Source organism: Danio rerio, chromosome 18 (assembly GCF_049306965.1).
Source record: "Danio rerio strain Tuebingen ecotype United States chromosome 18, GRCz12tu, whole genome shotgun sequence".
In the NCBI taxonomy this organism is placed as follows: domain Eukaryota; kingdom Metazoa; phylum Chordata; class Actinopteri; order Cypriniformes; family Danionidae; genus Danio; species Danio rerio.
The window spans coordinates 51,821,442-51,844,030 of NC_133193.1; the positions used below are offsets into that span (position 1 = coordinate 51,821,442).

General features: G+C 31.9%; 1 protein-coding gene across 2 annotated transcripts in view; it reads right to left on the minus strand.

Moving 5' to 3' along the window:
* The window catches only part of st3gal4 (ST3 beta-galactoside alpha-2,3-sialyltransferase 4), a 50,126-nt gene that overhangs the window by 23,840 nt on the left and 3,697 nt on the right, over positions 1–22,589 (minus strand). Inside the window, 3 exon segments of one of the 2 annotated variants that reach the window (NM_001083029.1) lie at positions 3,023–3,106; positions 4,355–4,427; positions 7,879–7,938. In NM_001083029.1, the coding sequence (NP_001076498.1) occupies positions 3,023–3,106; positions 4,355–4,427; positions 7,879–7,900 (179 nt within the window). In that variant the 5' untranslated portion in view covers positions 7,901–7,938. 2 annotated transcript variants of the gene reach the window in all.

Sequence of the window (22,589 nt, forward strand, 5' to 3'; positions counted from 1 at the left end):
CAGTGGGTGCACGATCATCACTTTTTGTCTATTCTGTTTCAAAGAAAACCAATCGCACCAGTTGCGTTTCCTCTATGGGCACGGTTGCTTCACTCCAGTAAACGTGAGCATGCAAGCCTTTTAATTGTCGCGTGTATCAAATCTTCTGTGTACGTGACTGATCATACTCTCATTAGGTATTCACATGCTTTCTTTTGCTTGTCGAACACAATTAATTTAGCAAAGCAATGCTGCCTCTCAATTCTAAGATACTATTTGACGAATGTTGGGCCACTTTTATAGTCAAGTTTTAAATAAAACTACAATTTAAGAATGATTTTCAACCAGCCAAAGTGGCTAGTGAGAGCGTTCGTCTTACCCGCCACAGCTGAAATCTACCCGCATTTGGCGAGTTGGCGGGTGTTAATATAAAGCCCTATGTGTGTGTGTGTGTGTATTTAAAGTCAAAATTGTCAGCTCTGCTGTGACATTTTATTTCACTTTCAATTATTTCCCAAGTGATGTTTAATGGAGAGAAGATTTTAAAGACATTTTTAAACACAATAGTTTTAACAACAAGGTTATTTTTTTGTTTTTCATGATGACAGTATTTAATATTTTACTAGTTATTTAGCAAGATACTAATATTCAGCTTAAAGTATAATTTAAAGGCTTAATTATGTTAAATACAACCCAAGCTCATTCTGAAAACGTAGTCCCGCGGACGTTTCTGGAGACTGTGATTTACGTGGCCGGAGGTACATGTGGGTGCATTTAATTTTTTCGAAGGAATGCTACGGGCCGGTGTGACGCCGCTACTCTTCGCACTCGCCGGCTGACAGCTCACCTCCTTGTGGAGGGCCTTCCACGGCAACCAGTTTGTCCGGTTAGCTTGTTGTGTACATTGGCAGAGCAGAGACCCGGAGGGGAGCTGACCGCGACGACGGCGACGACGGGTTTAAGTAATCAGGTTAGACAAAAACAGAATCCAAAAAATAAAGTGAACAAGTCAACAACAGGGCGAGAATGTGATGAAATCCAAAAATGCGGTCAAAATCAGACGAGGGCTTTTCTTTTTCTGGACGTCTTTTGTAAATTGTTGCTCGGGTTTAGGGAAGAGAGCGGGCGGGCGGAGGGGTCAATCGGTAAAACCGGTTGGGTTTAGGGAAGGAGGAGGACGGTGGATCGGCCGATTGGCCGGCCGCCCAGTCAATCATTCAGTCAGTCGGACAGACGGTCGCTCGACAGCGGCCTCCGGCGGCTTTTCGCGAGAACATCGCGGGTGCAAACGGCGCTCGCGAGAGGCGTTCAAGATGCAAAAAAAGTGCGCAAACAACGTATTTCGCGATCTCCAGAAACGTCCGCGGGACTACGTTTCCAGAATGAGCCTGGGTTGGTTAAATAGGGCGAGGCAGTTTGGCAGTGCTGTCGCCTCACAGCAAGAAGGTCACTGGGTCGCTGGTTCGAACCTCGGCTCAGTTGGCGTTTCTGTGTGGAGTTTGCATGTTCTCCCTGCCTTCGCATGGGTTTCCTCCGGGTGCTCCGGTTTCCCCCACAGTCCAAAGACATGCGGTACAGGTGAATTGGGTAGGCTAAATTGTCCGTAGTGTATGAGTGTGTGTGTGGATGTTTCCCAGAGATGGGTTGCGGCTGGAAGGGTATCCGCTGCGTAAAAACTAGCTGGATAAGTTGCCGGTTCATTCCGACCCCGGATTAATAAAGGGACTAGGCCGACAAGAAAATGAATGTATGAATGGTTAAATAGGCAAGTCATTGGACAAGAGTGGTTTTAAAAAAAGGTCTTAATAGGATAATATTATTCAGCTAAACATTATATCATTTATTATAACTACTTTCATTCCAGCCAAGCTAAAAGAAATATTTTTGACTCAATTATTATATTTATGTGGATAGATCTGTCTCATGGCGATCAATAAATATCTTTCTCTTTTAAAGGTCTGCATAAGATCTGCCAGGAGTCCTAATGGACCAATAAATGAACAAGTAAATGCAATAGGTGGAACTGCAGATGGAGAGAGAGCAGCTGTATAAACTCTATAACAACACACAGATGATAAAACAGAGGAAAGACAAAAGTGGTGGCAGGTAAATCATTTATTCTTTTCAAATGCTCTGAAACTGTGAAAAGTAGGGACGTCTTTACAGTTTGTGGCCGTTAGTCATTTAGTAAATTATTAATGGCACTGTTATACTTATTTGTTAAACACCAGCTCCCTAGAATTTGTGATTCATGGTTGCTTTCCATTTATTTATGCTTTCGAATTGCACAATACGACCTTGATCTCACATTTAATGAAGTTACTTTTATTTATTTATTCATTCATTTCCTTTTCGGCTTAGTCCCTTTAATAATCAGGGGTCGCCACAGCGGAATGAACCGGCAACTTATCCAGCATGTTTTACGCAACGGATGCCCTACCAGCTGCAACCCAACACTGGGAAACACCCACACACTCTTGCATTCACACTCATACACTACAGCCAATATAGCTTACTCAATTCACCAATAGCGCATGTGTTTGGACTGTGGGGGAAACCAGAGCACCCGGAGGAAACCCACGCGAACGCAGGGAGAACATGCAAACTCCACACAGAAATGCCAACTTACCCAGCCGAGGCTCGAACCAGGGAGCTTCTTGCTGTGAGGTAATCATGCTACCCACTGCACCACCATAATGCCCAGTTATTTATGTATTTATAACACTGCTGTGGCTGCAAAAATGTTTGCATATATCTATAAATACACAGTAAATCAATTAGTCTTTACAACATATGTCTTTAGTTGTAATGTATATTTCTGTAATTGTAACTTATTAAACTATGATAATTATGTTCTAACTTAATTTACCAAAATATTTTGGTTGCAACTGATTTCCACTGTATGTAAACAAAAACACATTGTAATTTTCATGTATGTTCTTCTAATAAATGAAGTCCTACAGCTCTGTAATCATGAAGGCAATGAGTTGATGAAGATGGAACTTTTCACTATTCAAGCTTACTAAAGCAGAATTAAACTTACTTTAGGTTCAGATTCTCCCACTTCTTCTGCAGCCGGTAGTTTGGACACAGAGCAAGCGTGGGATGAGGAGACTTTCCTCCAGAGCTAGGGTAAAAACAGTAGTTTATAAAGCATGCATACACACATTTCAGCTTCTGCATAAAATACAAATAGAGATGGATGATTTGCAATATATCAATAAAAAATGTAGCCGTGGGAAAATTTTGTCTTCTTGCAATAATAATCATAAAAAACTACAATGGGATTAATATAAAGATACTATGTAATATTTAAAATATAGATTTATAATATAGTATAACATATTAAATTGTAAACTGGAATTGGAAATATATTCTTTTTTTTTCTCTCAGTGCATACATATGAATTAAAAAATAATAAGAAATAAATAAGAAATAGGAACAATATACTTTTTTTCTCCCAGTAGAAACATATTAATTAAAAATTAATTAATTAATAAGTAGAAATAAAAATGGAAAAAATATAATTTTTTGGCCCTCAATGAATACATATAAATTTAAAATAAATATCAAAATAAAAAATAATAGTAATAATAATAATAATAATAATAAATAAAAATAGGAAAAATCTGCTTTTTGTCTCTGATTATATGAACAAAAAATAATAATAATAATAAATAATAAGAATAAGAATAATACTACTACTACTACAGATGATAATAATAATAATAATAATAATAATAATAATAATAATAAATAATAAGAATAAGAATAATACTACTACTACTACAGATGATAATAATAATAATAATAATAATAATAATAATAATAATAATAATAAACAAAAAAATTGAAAATATGTACCTTTTTGTCCCTCAAAAAATACATATAAATAAAAAAATATATATTATAATAATAATAACAATAAATAAAATAGGAAAAATCTACTTTTTGTCTCTGATAATATGAACTAAAAATAAATAATAATAATAACACAAATAATAATAATAACAATACTACTACTACTACTACTACTAATAATAATAATAATAATAATAATAATAATAATAATAATAATAATAATAAACAAAAAATTGGAAAAATATACCTTTTTGTTTATCCATGGATACATATGAAGTAAAAATAAATAAATTATTATTAATAAATAAATAAATAAATAAATAAATAATATCTGTATATTTAGTTTTTTAAATACTTTTTTTATATATAATTTTTTGTCTCTCAGTGGATGAGTCGGAATTATCACTAAAACAATAAATAACAGAAAATATTGTTTAACAGTTTTAACTCCATATTGCCCAGCCCTAAATACGACCAATGAAAACATCATGGATGAAAGCATGCGTGTACTGACCTCTCAAAGTAGAACTGAGAGCAATAATAACAGATGAAGAAGAGCACAACCGGGAGGAGTCGTAAAAACCATGCTGGAAACAAAACACAGACAAAAATATTAAATACACACGTCTGCTCAGTGGTAAACTTAGTGGTAAACAACCCAAATGACCATGGCGAGAATATAAAGCCATCAGTTATTCACCAGTTGGCCATTTACTTATTTCTTATTGATGGAGAGAATGCTGTATGGTTTAGTGCATGGGGGAGAACATGGATTGTGAAACTGCACAGACTGAGTTGTACTGTATAGTTCTCTAAATGACTAAATGGAGAATTGTAGACACCAGCGCCTCGTGATTACAGTGTTTTCGGAGACTGTGAATGATATACAGTGCACTGAACTTACTTCATACAGTACACCAACTAAAGCTCATTTAGACACTATGGGCACTATCATACACCCAGCAAAAGAAGCCGCAAGATGTGCTTGGTGCGATCTGCTGCTATTTTTAGACCAGTGCAACAGTAATTTTCACATTTTGCGCCACGTTGTTTAAATAGTAAATATATTTGCACCACTTTGTGGACTCATGGGTGTGCTGGTCTGAAAAGGAGGTGTGTTAAAGCCTGTTGGTGTGTTGCTATTGACCAGCTGAAAGCAGGTCTGAAGTCCAGCGCAGAGCTGATGACACGCTGTTTAACTATCATGTGCAAGCATTGACATCTACTAAAACACGATGGTGTTATACTTTGAGGCTATGTATAGACATGCAGATATAGATGTCCCACCTTTCATGTTTCAGTTGAGATTACGTCAAACATGAAATAAAAAAAGCACATTTTAAAGCAGTTCACAGGAACTTTAAATACTTGTTGTGTTCAGTGTTTTGACAACATGAATCTTATCTCTCAGTGGAAATAAGACATCATTTACACCCTGTGTGGCTTCCTGACTAACATGAATCTTTTAAATTTTGTGGTGCTAAATTAGGTTATGATCGATGAGTGTGAAAGCTGTTGATGCTTTGGTCAATTCAAGTGTGAGATTAAAAACACGTTATCCTAATGCAGAAATAAAGTGTCATGATGATAATTCCAAATGATGTTTAACAGAGCAAGGAGATTTTCACGGTATGTCTCATAATATTTTTTCTTCTGGAGAAGATCTTATTAGTTTTATTTCAACTAAAATAAAAGCAGTTTTAAATTTTTTTAAACCCATTTTAGGGACAAAAATCAATCAATATCAATCAATAAACTTAACTGTTCACTTAAAATCCAATATAAAAATCTGCTCTGAATGAAAAACACTGCAGTTTGAGAAACATTGAGAAAAACACTTACATTTTTCGTAGATTGTTCATTTTGCTTTTTGTTTTTAAGGTTAATTAAATATATATAAATGACTTAAAATCACTTAATCTGATATAAAATGTACTTTAAATGAAAAGCACACCAGTTATTTCTGCTGTTTTGTCTTTAGTTCTGTCTTTCTTCGATAGGATGGTATTAATATTTTTGTCCACGTCTGTCAGTAAAATATGTTTGTGTATAATAACAAGTGAAAGAACTGAAAAGTGTATTTTAATATTAAACTTTTCAGTGTAATACTATATTAATATAACAATTAAAACATTTTATCTGCCCAAGGAATACTTTAAATCACTTTCACTCAAAGGTGAAATACTGTTTTTATAGAGCAGGACTGCATTTAATTATTTAAGTTCAACATAAAATGGCAGAAAACAAATAGATGGAATAAAGTAAAAAAACATTAAGCAAATTATAAAACAGGTTAAAATTAATAACCATAATTATTGACTTTAAATACAACATTAACATCTGCTCTGAAAGAAAAACACAGAAGTTTTAACTTTAAGAAAAACTAACACTTCATTTTTTTCGGGTTGTTTTTTTTTTTTTTTTTTTTTTGCTTTGTTTTAGGGCAAATTGAAAATCAAAATTACTTAAAATCCCTTAATCTGATGTAAAAATGTACACTGAATGAAAAACGCAGCAGTTATTTCAAGTAATTTCAGCACATTGTAGTCCTGTGTTTCTTCGTTCTGTAAAAAAGTGAAAGAACTGAAAAGTGTAATTTGATAATAAACTTTTAGTGTATTATTACAGTATTTTACCAATCTAAATAGGTGTGTTGCCTGAAGAAAATTAAAATTGACTCCACTTAAAGATAATATAATGATTTTTATGGAGCAGAAATTGATTTAATTCATTTAGTTCAACATAAAATTACTATAAAATGGCTGGATTAAATGGCTAAAATAAAGTAAAATAGCAAATTATAAAACAAGCTTAAATTAATAACCATAATTGTTCACTTTAAATCCAACATAAAAATCTGCTCTGAAAAAAAAAAACGCTTATTTTTTCTGGGTTGTTTGTTTAGTTTAGTTTAGTTTAGTTTTTTGCTTTGTTTTAAGGCAAATTGAATGTAAAAATGACTTAAAATGACTTAATCTGATATAAAATCTAATTTGAATAAAAAAACGCAGTAGTTATTTCAAGTGATTTCAGCATACTCTAGTTCTGTTTTCATTCTGTAAAATACGAAAAGTTTATTTTAATATTAAACGTTTTAGTGTAATGCTATAGTAATATAACAATTACAATATGTATGCTGCCCAAGGAAAAATAAGATTGCCTCCACTCAAAGGTGAAATACTGTTTTTATAGAGCGGGAATTCATTTAATTATTTAACTATTAATGCATTATTTAATTATTATAAGGCAAATTATAAAACAGGTTTTATGGTTTATATTAATAACCATAAATGTTCACTTAAAATCCATCATTAAAATCTGCTCTGCATGAAAAACACAGCAGATTCAACTTTAAGAAAAATGAACACTTAATTTCTCAGGTTTTCTTGGCTTGTTTTTTTTATATTATTATTTTATTTATTTATTTTTTTGCGTTGTTTTAAGGCAAATTGAAAATTAAAATCACTTAAAATCACTTAATTTGATATAAAATGTACTTTGAATATAAAAAAAAAACGCAGCAGTTATTTTAAGTAGTTTCAGCGCACTCTAGTTCTGTCTGCTTTCATTCTGTAAAATATGAAAAGTGTATTTTAATATTAAACGTTTTAGTGTAATACTATAGTAATATAACATCAAAATATGTATGCTGCCCAAGGAAAAATAAGGTAAAATAATGTTTTTATAGAGCAGGAATTCATTTAATCATTTAACTATTAATGCATTATTTAATTATTATTATAAGGCAAATTATAAAACAGGTTAAAATTAATAACCATAATTGTTCACTTAAAATCCATCATTAAAATCTGCTCTGCATGGAAAACACAGCAGTTTCAACTTCATTTTGAGTTTTTTTTGCTTTGATTTAAGGCTAGTTGCATATAAAAATGTCTTAAAATCACTTAATCTGATATAAAAATAAAAATAAATTAAAAACAGCCATTTCAAGCTATTTCAGAGCACTGTAGTTTTGTCTTATCAGTTTTCTCCATGTCTGTCTGTAAAATATATGCGCATATAATTATAAATACTCACTTTTGGTAGCTTTTAAGGTCATCTTCACTCAAGGCTTTGCAAACGGTCCATTCTGCTCTCCTGAGGAAACACAAAACCACACGCGGTGGAAAAACTCACTTTCAGCATCACTTTCACCCGGTAACAGCAAAACAAACAGCTAATGCTAAAGCTTTCACTAACATGTAAAGAAGCGTCTGCTAATCTGCTGTGTGTGTGTGTGTATGAAGCAGAGGATTCAGGATTAAATCAGATTATTGAGCTGCTGATGTTGTTCAGAGACGAGCGATGCTTCAATACTCTTTCCTGTTTCCTTTCTGAGACGTGTAACGGTCAGAGAAAAAACATACGGAAAGAGCTCATGCTGTATTTCAGTTTCAGTACTGACTCTTGGATATGTTTTAAATGCAAATATCAAAGTAAAAACATTCAATGACAAAACTAATGTTTAATTAGTATATATAGCTATAAAGACAGAACTTTTAAATTAAAAATGTTTAATTATTAAATACAGCTATAAAGACATAACAAATAAAAAAAAATACAAATTAACTAAAAAAAATAGGTGTCATGGTGAAGAAGGTCGTTGGTTCAAGCCTCGGGTGGATCAGTTGGTGTTTCTGTGTGGAGTTTGCATGTTCTTCCCGAGTTTGTGTGCGTTTTCTCTGGGTGCTCCCTACAGTCCAAACACATGTGGTACAGGTGAATTGGGTAGGCTTAAGGGTTGGGTAGGTTTGGGTTGTCTGTAGTGTAAGGGTGGGAATAAGTGTGTATGGATGTTTTCCGTGATGGGTTGCAGCTGATAGGACATCCGCTGCGTAAAGCATATGCTGGATAAGTTGGCAGTTCATTCCACTGTGGCGACCCCAGATTAATAAAGAGACTAAGCCAAAAATCAAAATTAATGAATGAATAAAAAAAACAACAATAATAATTTTATATAAAGCTATAAAGACTTAAAATTAAATAACATTTAATCACTTAAATTTAATTCAAAATAAAAAATGTTTATTAATTATTTACAGCGACAAAGACGTAAAGATAAAATAAAAATTTTTATTTAAAAATGTAAAAATAAATGATAATTTTTTCAAATAAAACATGTTTGATTATTATATACAGCTAAAGACATTAAAATATAATAAGTAATTAAAATTAAATTAAATTAATAATAATAATAAATATTATTATATACAGCTATGAAGACATAAAAATAAAATAAAATATTTAAATTAAATTAAATTGATTAATAACTTAATTTTAAAAATCTGAAAAATTTTAAGCTAAATTAAATGTTTTATTAATATATACAGCTATATAAACACGTACAAATAAAATGAAATACAATTTTATTTAATTTACAAATTACTAAAAGATAATTAAAAAATATATTTAAAATTAAATTAAATGAAAAATGTAATCATTATATCCAACTATAAAGACGTAAACATAAGATAAAATAAACTATTTATTTATAAAGATTTAACTAAATTAAGAATAAAAAAAATGCTTATTTATTTTTTAAACTATAAAGACGTAAAAATTAAATTAAATTAAATTAAATTAAACTTTTTTAAAAGTTTGGATGGTTGTCTTAAATATTTAAAAACAGCTACAACAAAATCCACATACGGTCATTCAGTGATGCATGACCACACTTTCCTGTTATGTTTCAGAGACGTACTGTATAACGGTCGAATAATAAAAATTCAAAACCATACGGAAAAAGTTTGAGCTGTATTTCAGTTTCAGTACTGATGTTAGAAGAACTAAGTTTCATTTTTGACTATTTTTAAATAGTTTATGCAAATAAAATAATCCAAATAAAAACATGCCATGAAATGATTAATGCTGTAAGTTTTATATGCAGATACAAAAACATAAATACTGCTTGCGAGGTTAGGAAGAAATGTGTTATTTAGCTTGAAAATTGTTATAAAATTTTCATTGAAAATTACTATTGCCAAGTAGCCCCTTATTAATTTATTTTTAATAAATTTTAATATTATGTGCTTTAATATGAATAAGTGTTAAATAATTACATTCATTATTTACTTATTTTTATTATTTATAAATGTATGTCTAAGGGTCAAATAAAAAAAACAGTCAAACCCAATCAAAATAATATATATATGTATTTTTTAATTACCAATAGTTATCTTAAAACAATCTATAATTTTTTTAAGTGCAAATTATCACATATTATTTTATATGTTTCATAAGCACAGGTCAGAATGAGCTTTCAAATGTGACTGTTTTTTTTTTCAAAAACACCCTAAAATGTGAAACAGAGCTCCTAAAATGACATGCATAAATGAAAAAATAAATAAATAAATGTAATTTAATTTAAGAACTAATATTATTTTCATTACCCCATTATTAAAAGCAAAAACTCTCAAGTTTTAATACATTTTTTAAAAAGATTTTCATTTAAAACTGTTGTCATTTTTAATGCAGCCAACAAGGTAGTTTATTTAAAATAACCAGAAAAAGAATTAAGATTTTTTTTTGTATGGCTCTAAGTTTATACTTAACTAACTTTACTTTGAAAATAATAGTTCAAATGCATGTATTATGATCTATTATGACAGAAAGTGTTGCTCAAAGTCTCATTTCATTGGAAATTCAACAACCAGCTCATCATATTGTAAACAAACCGACATAAAAGTATAACAATAAAAAGATAAGACAATTCTCCAGAACACTTAAAGCGTTATTATAGAGAATAAAACATGATACTATACACTATAACCCATTTATTATATTTGTACAGTCATGGGTTATTAAACTAATGGTTGTGCAAAAGTCTGAATTGTTAAAAAAACTTCATGCTCAAATTACATAAAATAAAATAAAATAAAATAAAATAAAATAAAATAAAATAAAATAAAATAAAATAAAATAAATAAATAAATAAATAAATAAATAAATAAATAAATAAATAAATAAATAAAATAAAATAAAATAAAATAAATAAAATAAAATTTAATTAAATTAAAGACAAATGGGTGTGTGTGTAGATTTGGTAGTGTATAGGTGTTTTCTAGTACTAGGTTGCAGCTGAAAAGGCATCAGCAGTGTATAACAAATGCTGGATAAGTTGGCGGTTCATTCTGCTGTGGCGACCTCAGTTTAATAAAGGGACTAAGCCGTAGGAAAATGAATGAATGAAAATAAATTAAAATAAAATAATAAATTATGTAAAATGAGTTAAATGAACTTAAATAAAATAAAATTAAATAAATAAATAATCAAATGAAAAAAAAAATACAATAAATAAAATAACATAAAATAAATAAATAATAATAAATAAACTCCTTAAAAAGAGAGCGGCTCGAAAACGGTTTACTTTCAATTTCACACTTTTTATGTTCTTTTAGCCTCTGGCGATGCATTTGATGGTCTGTGAAAGATGGTCTCTGTGTTTTTGTGGAAAATATTTGTAAAGTTACAAACTGAAAATAACTTGTTTTGTTTAGTGCAACAGTGCGAATAAGTGTGAAACTAAGTGCAAATTGTTTTCAAGCTAAAATGTTTAACACAACCAAACAGCGGAATTAACCCCCAACTTACACTGAAAAAAGTGTTGCATGCAGAACTGTCGCAAACAATTTATTTGTGTTGATTTTAAACAATCAAATTAAATTAAATAATATTCAACTTAATTTGTTTGTTTAAATTCAACACAATTAAATTGCTTACAACCACTTAACATACAAAAATTGAGTAAATCCAAGGAATCATCTCTGATTAATTTTTTTCAGTGCAGTGTATGTTTTACGCAGCAGACGCCCTTCCAGCTGAAACCCATCACTGGGAAACATCCATACACACTCATTCACACATATACACTACAGATAATTAAGCTTACCCAATTAACCTGTACCACATGTCTTTAGACTGTGGAGGAAACTAGGGCACCCAGAGGAAACCCACGCCAACACGAGGAGAACATGCAAACTCTAAGCGACCTTCTTGCTGTGAGGCGAACGTGCTACCCACTGCACCACTGTGCAGCCCTATATTGTTTTATATTTATTTTTTATGATACTATTTTTTTAAAAGATTATTTTATTTATTTTATATGTTTTATTTTATTAAATTATATTATTTTAGATTTTATTTAAAGTTATATTAATGACATTATATTAATTAAATTATATTATACCTAAACTTAGACATTATTATTTAATTTACATATTATTATATTTAAATTATAATATATTAATTATATTAAATGATATTTACTTAAAATTGTATTACATTATATCATATCATATCATATCATATCATATCATATCATATCATATCATATTATATTATATTATATTATATTATATTATATTATATTATATTATATTATATTATATTATATCATATCATATTATATTATTCACACATGTTGTCATGTCATATAAATTTTTCTTTAATACAATACAATACACACTTACAAAAATTATATATATATATATATATATATATATATATATATATATATATATATATATATATATATATATATATATATATATATATATATATAACTAAACCCTTCAGAATCATGTCAAGCACAATATAAGTATGCAAGTGTGTGTTTCAGATCCAGCAGCAACCTTTACATTCAATTCAATACGCTTCTTATAAAACTGTCTTCAAGGCCAAGAGCGCAGCTAAAAAACTCATGAAAGGTTAAGTGCTTTGTTGATCAATAAAAAGTTACAGCAGCACACAATAAAGAGATGGTATGTTTGCATTTTATCACATCTTGTTTGCATTTGCAGCGTCTTTGCGTTTGCCACCTATTTACTCTTTATTGAATTGGTGGAATATACAGCACACATTATTGCTGTTTTGAATATTATAATTCATAATTTTCATATTATTACAATTATTGCAATGTTAGGTCTGGATTATAGTTGACCAAGAGATACAGAACTGTATTTAATTAATGTATATATACAGAGTTTATACGATTTATGCAACAAAAAAGTTTTTTTTTTTCCTTTGATTTTAGTCCAAATATCAACATTTTAAAGCAACAAACAAGATTATTTAACTTACCCCACTTGTTTTAGGGGAAAACTCTTATTTTGCTCTATTTCATCCGAGTTTTAAAACAAAACCATATTTTTATTCTTTTTTAGATTTTTGGTCTAGAAACGAGACAAAGTAAAGTAAGAAAAGCATTTTTTTGCACTGTGATTATTCAATTTTTTTACCTGAAAACTATTAAAACCATCAAAATGCTATTCAATTATCTATTAAGCTGTTTACATCACAATATTTATTGCAGAAAAATAAAATATTGCAATGTCAGTCTTTTCCAATATCGTGCCGGCCTAATATATATGTATATTAGATATATTTTATCAACACATTTATAAAATATATATATATAAAATATTTTATCAACACATTTTTAAACATAATAGTTTTAATAGTTTAATACATTTAACTTCTAACTAATTTATTTTTTCCTTGTCATGATAACAGTACATAATATCAGACTATATATTCTTCAAGACACTAGTAATCAGCTTAAAGTGACATTTAAAGGCTTAAATAGGGTAAAGTTAAGGTAATTAGGCAAGTCACTGCATAACAGTGGTTGTTCTATAAATGATCCAAAACTAATATTGCTTAAGGGGGCTAATAATATTGCCCTTAACATGGGTTTAAAAAATAAAAACTGCTTTTATTTTAGCCCAAATAAAACAAAGAAGACTTTCTCCAGAAGACAGAGTAGGAAATACTGTGAAACTTCCTGAATTTGTTCAACATCATTTGTAAAATATTTGAACAAAGAAAACTAATTTGCAGGAGGGCGAATTATTCTGACTTAAACCGTGTATATATATCATTTCATTTCCTTCTCTGTCATGCATGCCCCCATTGGGATGCTATGTCCTTGGCAACTACAGTAAATCCTTAATATCTGAAAGCAGGATTACTGATTATTACTTCTGTTTTGTACATAATTCCCTGCTGTTTCTCATATTTTCTCTTTAGGTGCTGCCGAAGGTTTGGAGGACAGCTCTCTTTGTCAAAGGTCATAGTGAAGTGTGTCACATTTGCATTGTTTGACCTATTTTTTCTTTATCTGTTAATTTAATTAATTTTTGATGAACTCAGGTGTTCTCTAACAGTTCAATGGCTTCTTTAGTATGTAAGTTCTATTTTTATATATACAGTTGAAGTCAGGATTATTAGCCCCCCTGTTTATTTTTTACCCAATTTCTGTTTAACGGAGAGAAGATTTCTTCAACACATTTCTAAACATTATAGTTTTAATAACTCATCTCTAATAACTGATTTATTTTATCTTTGTCATGATGACAGTAAATAATATTAGACTAGATATTCTTCAAGACACTTCTATACAGCTTAAAGTGACATTTAAAGGCGTAACTAGGGTAATTAGGTTAACTAGGCAGATTAGGGTAATTAGGCAAGTTATTGTATAATGATGGTGTGTTCTGTAGATTACCGAAAAATATATAGCTTCAAAAGGCTAATAATTTTGTTGTTAAAACCGATTTTAAAAAAATTAAAACTGCTTTAATTCTAGCCGAAATAAAACAAATAAGACTTTCTCCAGAAGAAAAAATATTATCAGACATCCTGTGAACATTTCCTTGCTCTGTTAAACATCATTTGGGAAATATTTAAAAATTTAAATAACAATAGAAAGGGGGGATAATAATTCTGACTTCAAATAGGTAGATTTCAGCTTTGGCGGGTTAGACAGTCACTCGCACTAGCCACTTTGGCTGGTTAAAAAAAAAATTAATTGTGGTTTCCTTTAAAGCAGGGTTCGACAATAAGGATGACCCTAATATGCATGCAAATGTCCTATTAGAATCAAGAAACAGCACAACTAACAAAAATTACTGTTCGCACAAGTGAAGCAGGTGAATACTGAATGAGAGGATGATTACTCGCGCTAACAGCTGATGTGATGCGGCCAACTGTTTAAATTGTGCGCGCTCCCGTTTCCTTGCGTGAAGCAACAATGCCTGGAGGGCAACTGCATCGGTTCTCTTTCAAAAAAAAAAGTCAAAATGCTATACTAATGCACCCACAGTCCTGCTGCTTTCAAGAGCTCAAAATTTGTCTTTTTGTAAACAGCAGCATTTGAAAATTGCTTTGAAATTGACCTTAAACGTATGCGTGTGATTATTCTTTTATTATCACACACATACACACATAATATATGTTTTCCACCTGCTTTCTTTTGCTCAAGATTATTATTTTTTAACATGGTTTAATTATCTTTTTTTTTTTTAAATAATACAGCTTTAATACGGGGTCAACTCTTTAGTTATGTGTAGTTAACTGCAGATCTCAGCATGGACAGATTACTGTGCATCTTTTTGATACATGACAATATTTATTTTTTAAAAGTAAATTGTTTTTCTTTGTTTTTTTAAATATTTTTTTTGTTAAATAAAAAAGTATTGCACACAGCTATATTTAGCTTGTTTTGACACATTTAAAATTTGTGGTTAGTAAATAATTATTGTTTGCAGTGGTCAGAGATAAATTTGGTAAATCCTTAATTTTGAGTTTTGAAAAGTCATGTGAAATAAAAAATAATTGCAATATGAAACTATGAAACCATCACCCATTTGCTCATACACGACGCACAACAAGTGAAATGAATGAGGAAGCATGTGGCTATAATACAAAATCTTAATCAAGTATTTTAGCAGGTCAAAGTCATATTTATGCATATAAAAATATTTTTATATGTATATTTATAGTTATATATATATATATATATATATATATATATATATATATATATATATATATATATATATATATATATATATATACTTATTATTTTTTAACACATTTATGCAGAAGTACAGAGTTCTTAACATCATGAGTAAGTCTGCAGTCTTGAGGTATTATAAAGTTGATGACCACAACATTGCCATAACAAACTGTGAGATATTTAAACGTGTGATTGCAAGAGGCGGAAAGGAAAAAGCTACATTAAACACAACAAACCTTGATAAAGCAGCTCAAAAACAAACACCCGGCACATACAGCGAGTTTACCCAGGCAACCCAACTGAAGACGAGTCAGCTCACGCTGCAGAAGAGTTTGAAATGGAGAGATAAAAATGCCCTGTGACAGGCACAGAGCATCACAGCCAAGATAGCACAAATGATCGCAATGAGTGACCTGCCATTCACCTTCGTAGAGAACCCTGAACTTCTTATGCTTATGAGCACGTAAGAATTTAGGTTATTACTTGATTGTTCAAGCTACCTCACAGAAGTGCTGTGTTTGTGAACAAAGTTGTTGAATGTTAAAATAAGGGGATTTAAATAAAAATAAGGAACATCCTAGATCTGTTTCTTCGCTCTTCTTTATTTATTTATTTATTTTTATTTTTTTATTATAGAAGTATCGGGTCAGAGTTCGGTATCGGTCGATACTCAAAATTTAAATGACTCGGATTCGAGAGCTAAAAAACCTGATCCAGACATCCCTAATTTTTTTACAGTATAGTCATGTGATTTTTGTCAACCTTTGTTTATGAACAAGTTACAGTGGACAACATTTCCCAGGATATAAAAAACTAAATAATAATAATAATAATAATAATAATAATAATAATAATAATAATAATAATAATAAATAAATAAATAAATAAATAAATAAATAAATAATAAATAAATAAAAAATACACATTTGTTTTTACTAAATTTAAAAAAAAGTACAAAATATCACATAGACTGAAAAAAATATTCAAAGATGATTCCTTGAATTTACTCAATTTTTTACGTTAAGTGGTTGTAAACTATTTATTTGGGCTGAATTTAAACAAACAAATTAAGTTTAACATTATTAAATTTAATTTTGTTTGTTTAAATTCAACACAAATAAATAGTTTGCAACAGTTCTGCAAGCAACACTTTTTTCAGTGAAATACAAATACTTTATATACACTTTAACTACATTGATATTTCAGAAATACAATATTTTATTTCTTCTTTGTTTTCCAGGCTGTGACGTGTGAATGCAAAGCTGTTCCAGTACGGGTTAATGTTGTGTGACTAAATTATTCTAAATGTGTGTGGAAACTTGATGTAATGTAACTGGGTTTAATGACCCAGAGCATCAGGATTCTTCTCAGAGTTCATTTAAAACCAACTCAAATTTGCAAAACTGAAGTTACAAAATATTTTCTTTTGTGTTCAACAGAAAATGAAAAAACTGTTGTGAGTGAGTAAACTGTCAGTACATTTTCATTTTTGGGCTGAACCAACCCTTTAATCTGATTTCCAAACACAATGATGGTAGTTTTTCTGGCTGAGGTCAAAGCTGAAATGGTTACTAGCCCAAAGGCTTTACCTCTGAACCACCAGCACTCTTTTTTCCTGTGTGTTCGCTCTGGGTTTGCCACACAGAGCAGTATTGTTTGAGGTTGTTTCGAGAGCGTGGCCTCACAGCCTTCAGCATGTGGAGCTCATTAAAAGCACCTTGAATGCAGCTCTGTGTAAAAGCGTGAGGATCAGGGTGAAAGACCTGAGCGATCCACAAAGGTGATAGAGGTTATGGGTAATTACACAATTTTGGAGATGGGATTGATGTTAAAGCCTGTGTTTAATTTAGCTGGGTGCGTGGGAGAGGTTATTAAAGGTGACTCTATAAACATCAGGTTAAATTTTCACTTTCGTCGATTCTTGGTTGTGTTTAAAGGGATAGTTCACTCAAAAAATAAACATTTTCTCACTATTTACTAACACTTGTGTGGATTTTAAACCTTCATGAGTTTCGTTATTCTGTTGAACACAAAAGAAGATATTTTGAAGAATGCTGAAAACTGGTAACCATTGACTTCCATTGTAGGAGAAACAAATTGAAGTCAATTCAGGTTTTCAGCTTCCTTCAAAATAGCTTTTTGTTCGGTACGGTTCAGTTCAGTACGCTTTTATGGCCGTTTCCACTGTTATAGGGTACTAAAAAGCGAACTGTACCATACCACTTTTTTAGTACCCTTTTGAAAGGGTACCTAGCATGACAAAAGGGTATCAAAAGGCAGAGCAAGACATGCAGCTGAACGCTATTGGTTTACAAAGAAATGTCACTAGCACGTGCACAAGCTAGGAGAATGAAAACAAAGGAAGCGCAATTTTAAATACACAGCCAAGACATCACACCGTAATAATATATACATATAATAATAATGAGCCATGGTTGACCTGAGCTCAACCATTAGACCTTGTCAACATTAGGCATGGGCTGGTATAAGATTAGGATGGTATGATAATCTTGGATAAAAATATCATGTTTTACGGTAATACTGTACTGTGATTACTGCTCTAAAATACATATATTTTAAAATGTTTTAATAAAAACAAAAACTTGTTTCTCCTTTGTGCACAATATATTTTATTTTGAGAAATATTTAAGATATTTTGGAGCCGTAAACACGTCAGGCTAAATATTTAAAATCATTCATTGACTTCTGCTGTCTTCATTAATTTAAAAAACACAGATTTCTTTACAATGTCAAGCGGCATCTTTGGATATTTTTTTTTGCTGGAGATACTGTTGTCCTAAAAAACAAATAAAAAATCTTACACATACTTTGGGAACGGTATAGCAGAAAATTCTGACGGTTTTAAAACTTTGACTTTTCCAAACAGCGATATACCTTGAAAACAGTCCCATACCTAGTCAACATCTTGACGAACAGCCACAAAGCCAAGAAGAACAATATCTGCCGTGTCCTGTTTTTGTTTTACGACGTCATCCAAAAGCATGAGTGGTTTCGCTTTCTCCAAAGAGCTCGCGTTCGCTTGCGAGCGTGTTGATATTTGAAATGATGAACTTCTTGAGCTGATGATAAAAACATGTGCGTGATTATTGAAGTGCTTCTGACATCTGATCCTTTCAGAAACGGACAAACGCGAGAGTGACGTGCAAAAACAAGCAAAGGAGAAGCCGGAAAAACAAAAGAGAAAATGATTCCTTCAGCAGCTCAAAACATGAACAAACTGCCATGATTAATTATTATCTTCACCTTTTGGACTATTATTACCTCTGAATGACGGAATTACTTTCTAACAGAGGTTGCATGTGCTGGTGAAGATCTAAGACACAGATGGAAATGGGTCTTATAAACAGACCATGACTCTATGCATACTGACAAATTAGTTCAAATGTGCTTTAAGGACAACAGAGGGAATGTTTTGGAGTGGCCATCACAAAGCCCTGATCTCAATCCTATAGAAAATTTGTAGGCAGAGTTGAAAAAGCTTGTGCGAGCAAGACAGCCAACAAATCTGACTCAGTTACAGCAAATCTGTCAGGAGGAATGGGCCAAAATTCCTTCAAACAATTGTGAGAAGCTTGTGAAAGGATACCCAAAACATTTGACCAAAGTTATACAGCTTTAAACAACCCAAGTTCAGTTTCTGGAGACCGCGATTTACGTGGCCAGAGGAGCGAACGCTGCGTGGTGGTGTGGCGCCGCTCCGCCCCTCCTCTTCGCGCTCGCCGGCCAACGGCTCGCCTCCGAGTGGAGGGTTTTCCCGACGCAATCAGTTTGTCCGCTTAGCTCACAGCGTTGCGTCGGCGGAGCGGAGGCCCCAGAGGAGGAGCCGGAGCCGGCCGCAGTGGACGACAACCGGGATCGAGTCCGGGGAACAGCAGGTTCTGGAAATCAGGTAAGACGAAAAACGGAATCCGAAAAATAAGGGCGAGAACGCGGCGGGATCCGAAAACGCGGTCGAAATCGAAGACGAGGGCTTTTGCTTTTTTTTTTCCCGATCCAGTGGCTTTTCGCGCGAGAACAGCGCGGGCGCAAACGCCGCGCGCTCCCGAAAGGCGCCCGAGATGCGAAAGAGCGCGCACAGCGGCCTCTCGCGGATCCACGAAAACAAAAAAACGCTCGAATACGTACCTCCCGGGACGTAAATTGCGGTCCGCAGAAACGTCCACGGGGCTACGTTTCCACAATGAGCCCTGGTTGGCTTTAAAGCAAAGCTAAAAAAAAATACCAAGGAAATGTGTGTAAACTTTATAGAAATTAATAAACAATTCTCTAAAACAAAAGTATCTCATTATTCTGCCATTCAGCAAATGTAAATCATTTAGGTGATCCTACCGGACCTAAAATAGTAAACATTTAGTATTATTTACCATCAGACATTGTTTTAAAAATGGTCATGTACATATGGAAGTGTATTTATAAATGTTCAGAACGTAAACATATGACACTGCAAGTGATAAATCCTCAGCAATTTGAGTCATTTAGAAGCACGTTTACAGTACATCTCTTAAAGGGATAGTTCACTAAATACCCTTCAAGTGACCCTAAACCTTTATAAGCGTGTTTTTTCTATCAACACAAAGGACGATTTTGGAAATGAGTAGCCATTGAAATCAACAGTAAGAAAAAACACATAAAGGTCAATGTCTGTTCCTTTCATTCTTCAAAATACCTCACTCTTGAGAAGAAACACAAATAAGACAAATAAGTTAAGGGTGTGAGGACATTTCTTTGCACTTCCATTTTAAAACATGCACTGTCTGGGTGTGTAAAGCTGACTAAAAGTTCCTTGGAAACAAAAAAGGGAAGTTCACGCAATCAGCTTTAACCAGTGGCCTGAAAAGAATATTGAACCTCCAAACTTCTATCTAAGAAACACATGCAGAGCTTGGCCTTTATCAGCAGGACCACATGTAAATGTTGCAATGATCTGCTGTCTTAGGAAAAGGCCTCGACTTTTGACATCTGAGGAACTCGTGATGCTTCCAGCTTAAAAAACCAATGTCTGAATGCCTCTGTTCATCACTGTAAACAGACCATTGAATGTTTTTTGGCTTTTACAATGAATATGTCAGCCTTAAAGTAAAGAAAATTCAGAGAAAAGCACATTATAAAAGCTGGAAATACTTTAATTCCTGCCTGAAACACTTTACAAAGTCATTTAGAGTTAAATGTTACCATTTTTTAATCCATTCAGTCAATCTCTTGGTTTGACGAGAGCACTTTTAGCTTAGCTTAGCATAGATCATTGATTCGGATTAGACCATTAGCATTTTACACACACACAAAAAAAGAGTTTTGATAATTAATCTGGCGTCATGGTGGCGAAGTGGGAAGCACGATCACCTCACAGCAAGAAGGTCGCTGGTTCGAGCTTCGGCTATGTCGGTTGGCATTTCTGTGTGGAGTTTGAATGTTCTCCCCGTGTTGATGTGGGTTTCCTCCTGCTCTGGTTTTCCCCACAAGTCCAAAGACATGCGCTATAGGGGAATTGGGTAAGCTAAACTGAGTGTGAATGAGTGTGTATGGATGTTTCCCAGTGGGTTGCAGCTGGAAGGGCATACTCTGCATAAAACATATATTGGATAAGTTAACGGTTCATTCCGCAGTGGCGACCCCAAATTAATAATAAAGGGACTAAGCTGTACTTTTGTACGCTAGGCACACACACAAATCAGATCACGTCTTCCAGTTAATCCATTGAACAGAATAAATAAATCAATCAATCAATAAATAAATAAATAAATAAATAAATAAATAAATAAATAAATAAATAAATACAATGATTAGAATATAATCGGAATTGAAGTCAATATGCAATAACAGAGCAGAACACAGAGCTAAATGTGTGATAACGTAAATGTAAATAAGAAACCACATGAGCACAATCTCATTTGAATTTAAAGCGACAGTCACCTAAATATATGCACATCTTCTTACGTATTTTACATCTTGTAAAAAGGGGCATCCTTTAAAGGATCTTCAGTTGACATTTAAATGATAATTTGATCATTTTAGCCTAGTAAGTGTAAATGTACAATCACAATGCTTACTGACCCTAGATCAGAAGAGTGCATCTGAGCTTGCCTTCTTGTTACTGTTTTCAACTACATGAAACACTGCAATTCAACTCTCAATTGCAAGATCTACACATTCCAATGGTTGACGGAAAGAGACATCATCTGAGCATTTAAAGAAGTTTAAAAGCTTTCACCTCGAGCATCCGGTCTCATATCCTCACCACAATATGCATTACAGTATTGGGCTTTCAATACATGGAGAAAGTAAATCAGATAATGTGATGAGTAATGCCCTTAAGATCTTGAGTGTATTGCTAATCATTACTTAACTTCTACATGCTCTGTAAATCTTAGCCAGTTGCTCTCAGACTTATGCAATAATATGAGCCCTGTGCAATCCTGACTGAAACTTCTCGCACCAATAAAATAACATATATTTATTTAAGCAAATGTATGTGGGTCAAAGATGAGCCTTCCTATTGTGGAATCAGCATCATATAACATTTATAAAATTTATTTTATTTGCATAGGATGTGTCCACGTTAATCAGTCAAATATCTTTCGGCAAAAAATATATCACAATAAGCGTGAAATACCCATTGATTTTCATACTCAACTAATCACTTATTCTAATCTGTGCATACTAAAATATTTAAAAGAATAAGTGATCATAATAAATTTTATAATATTTTATAATAATAAAAATGTCCTAATGATAAATGGCTGGTTATATGAAGGATAAAAACATTAAAATTAATGAGTATTGTAAGGCCAAACTCCAACTGTATAGTATAATAATAAACTGTAATATAAAATATGAACTGTAGGGTATAATAATACGTCATCTCAAATGATTGTAAATATGCTTCAAAAGATTTTTCGACATACACTATTGTTACACAGACTGACGTTTTAGC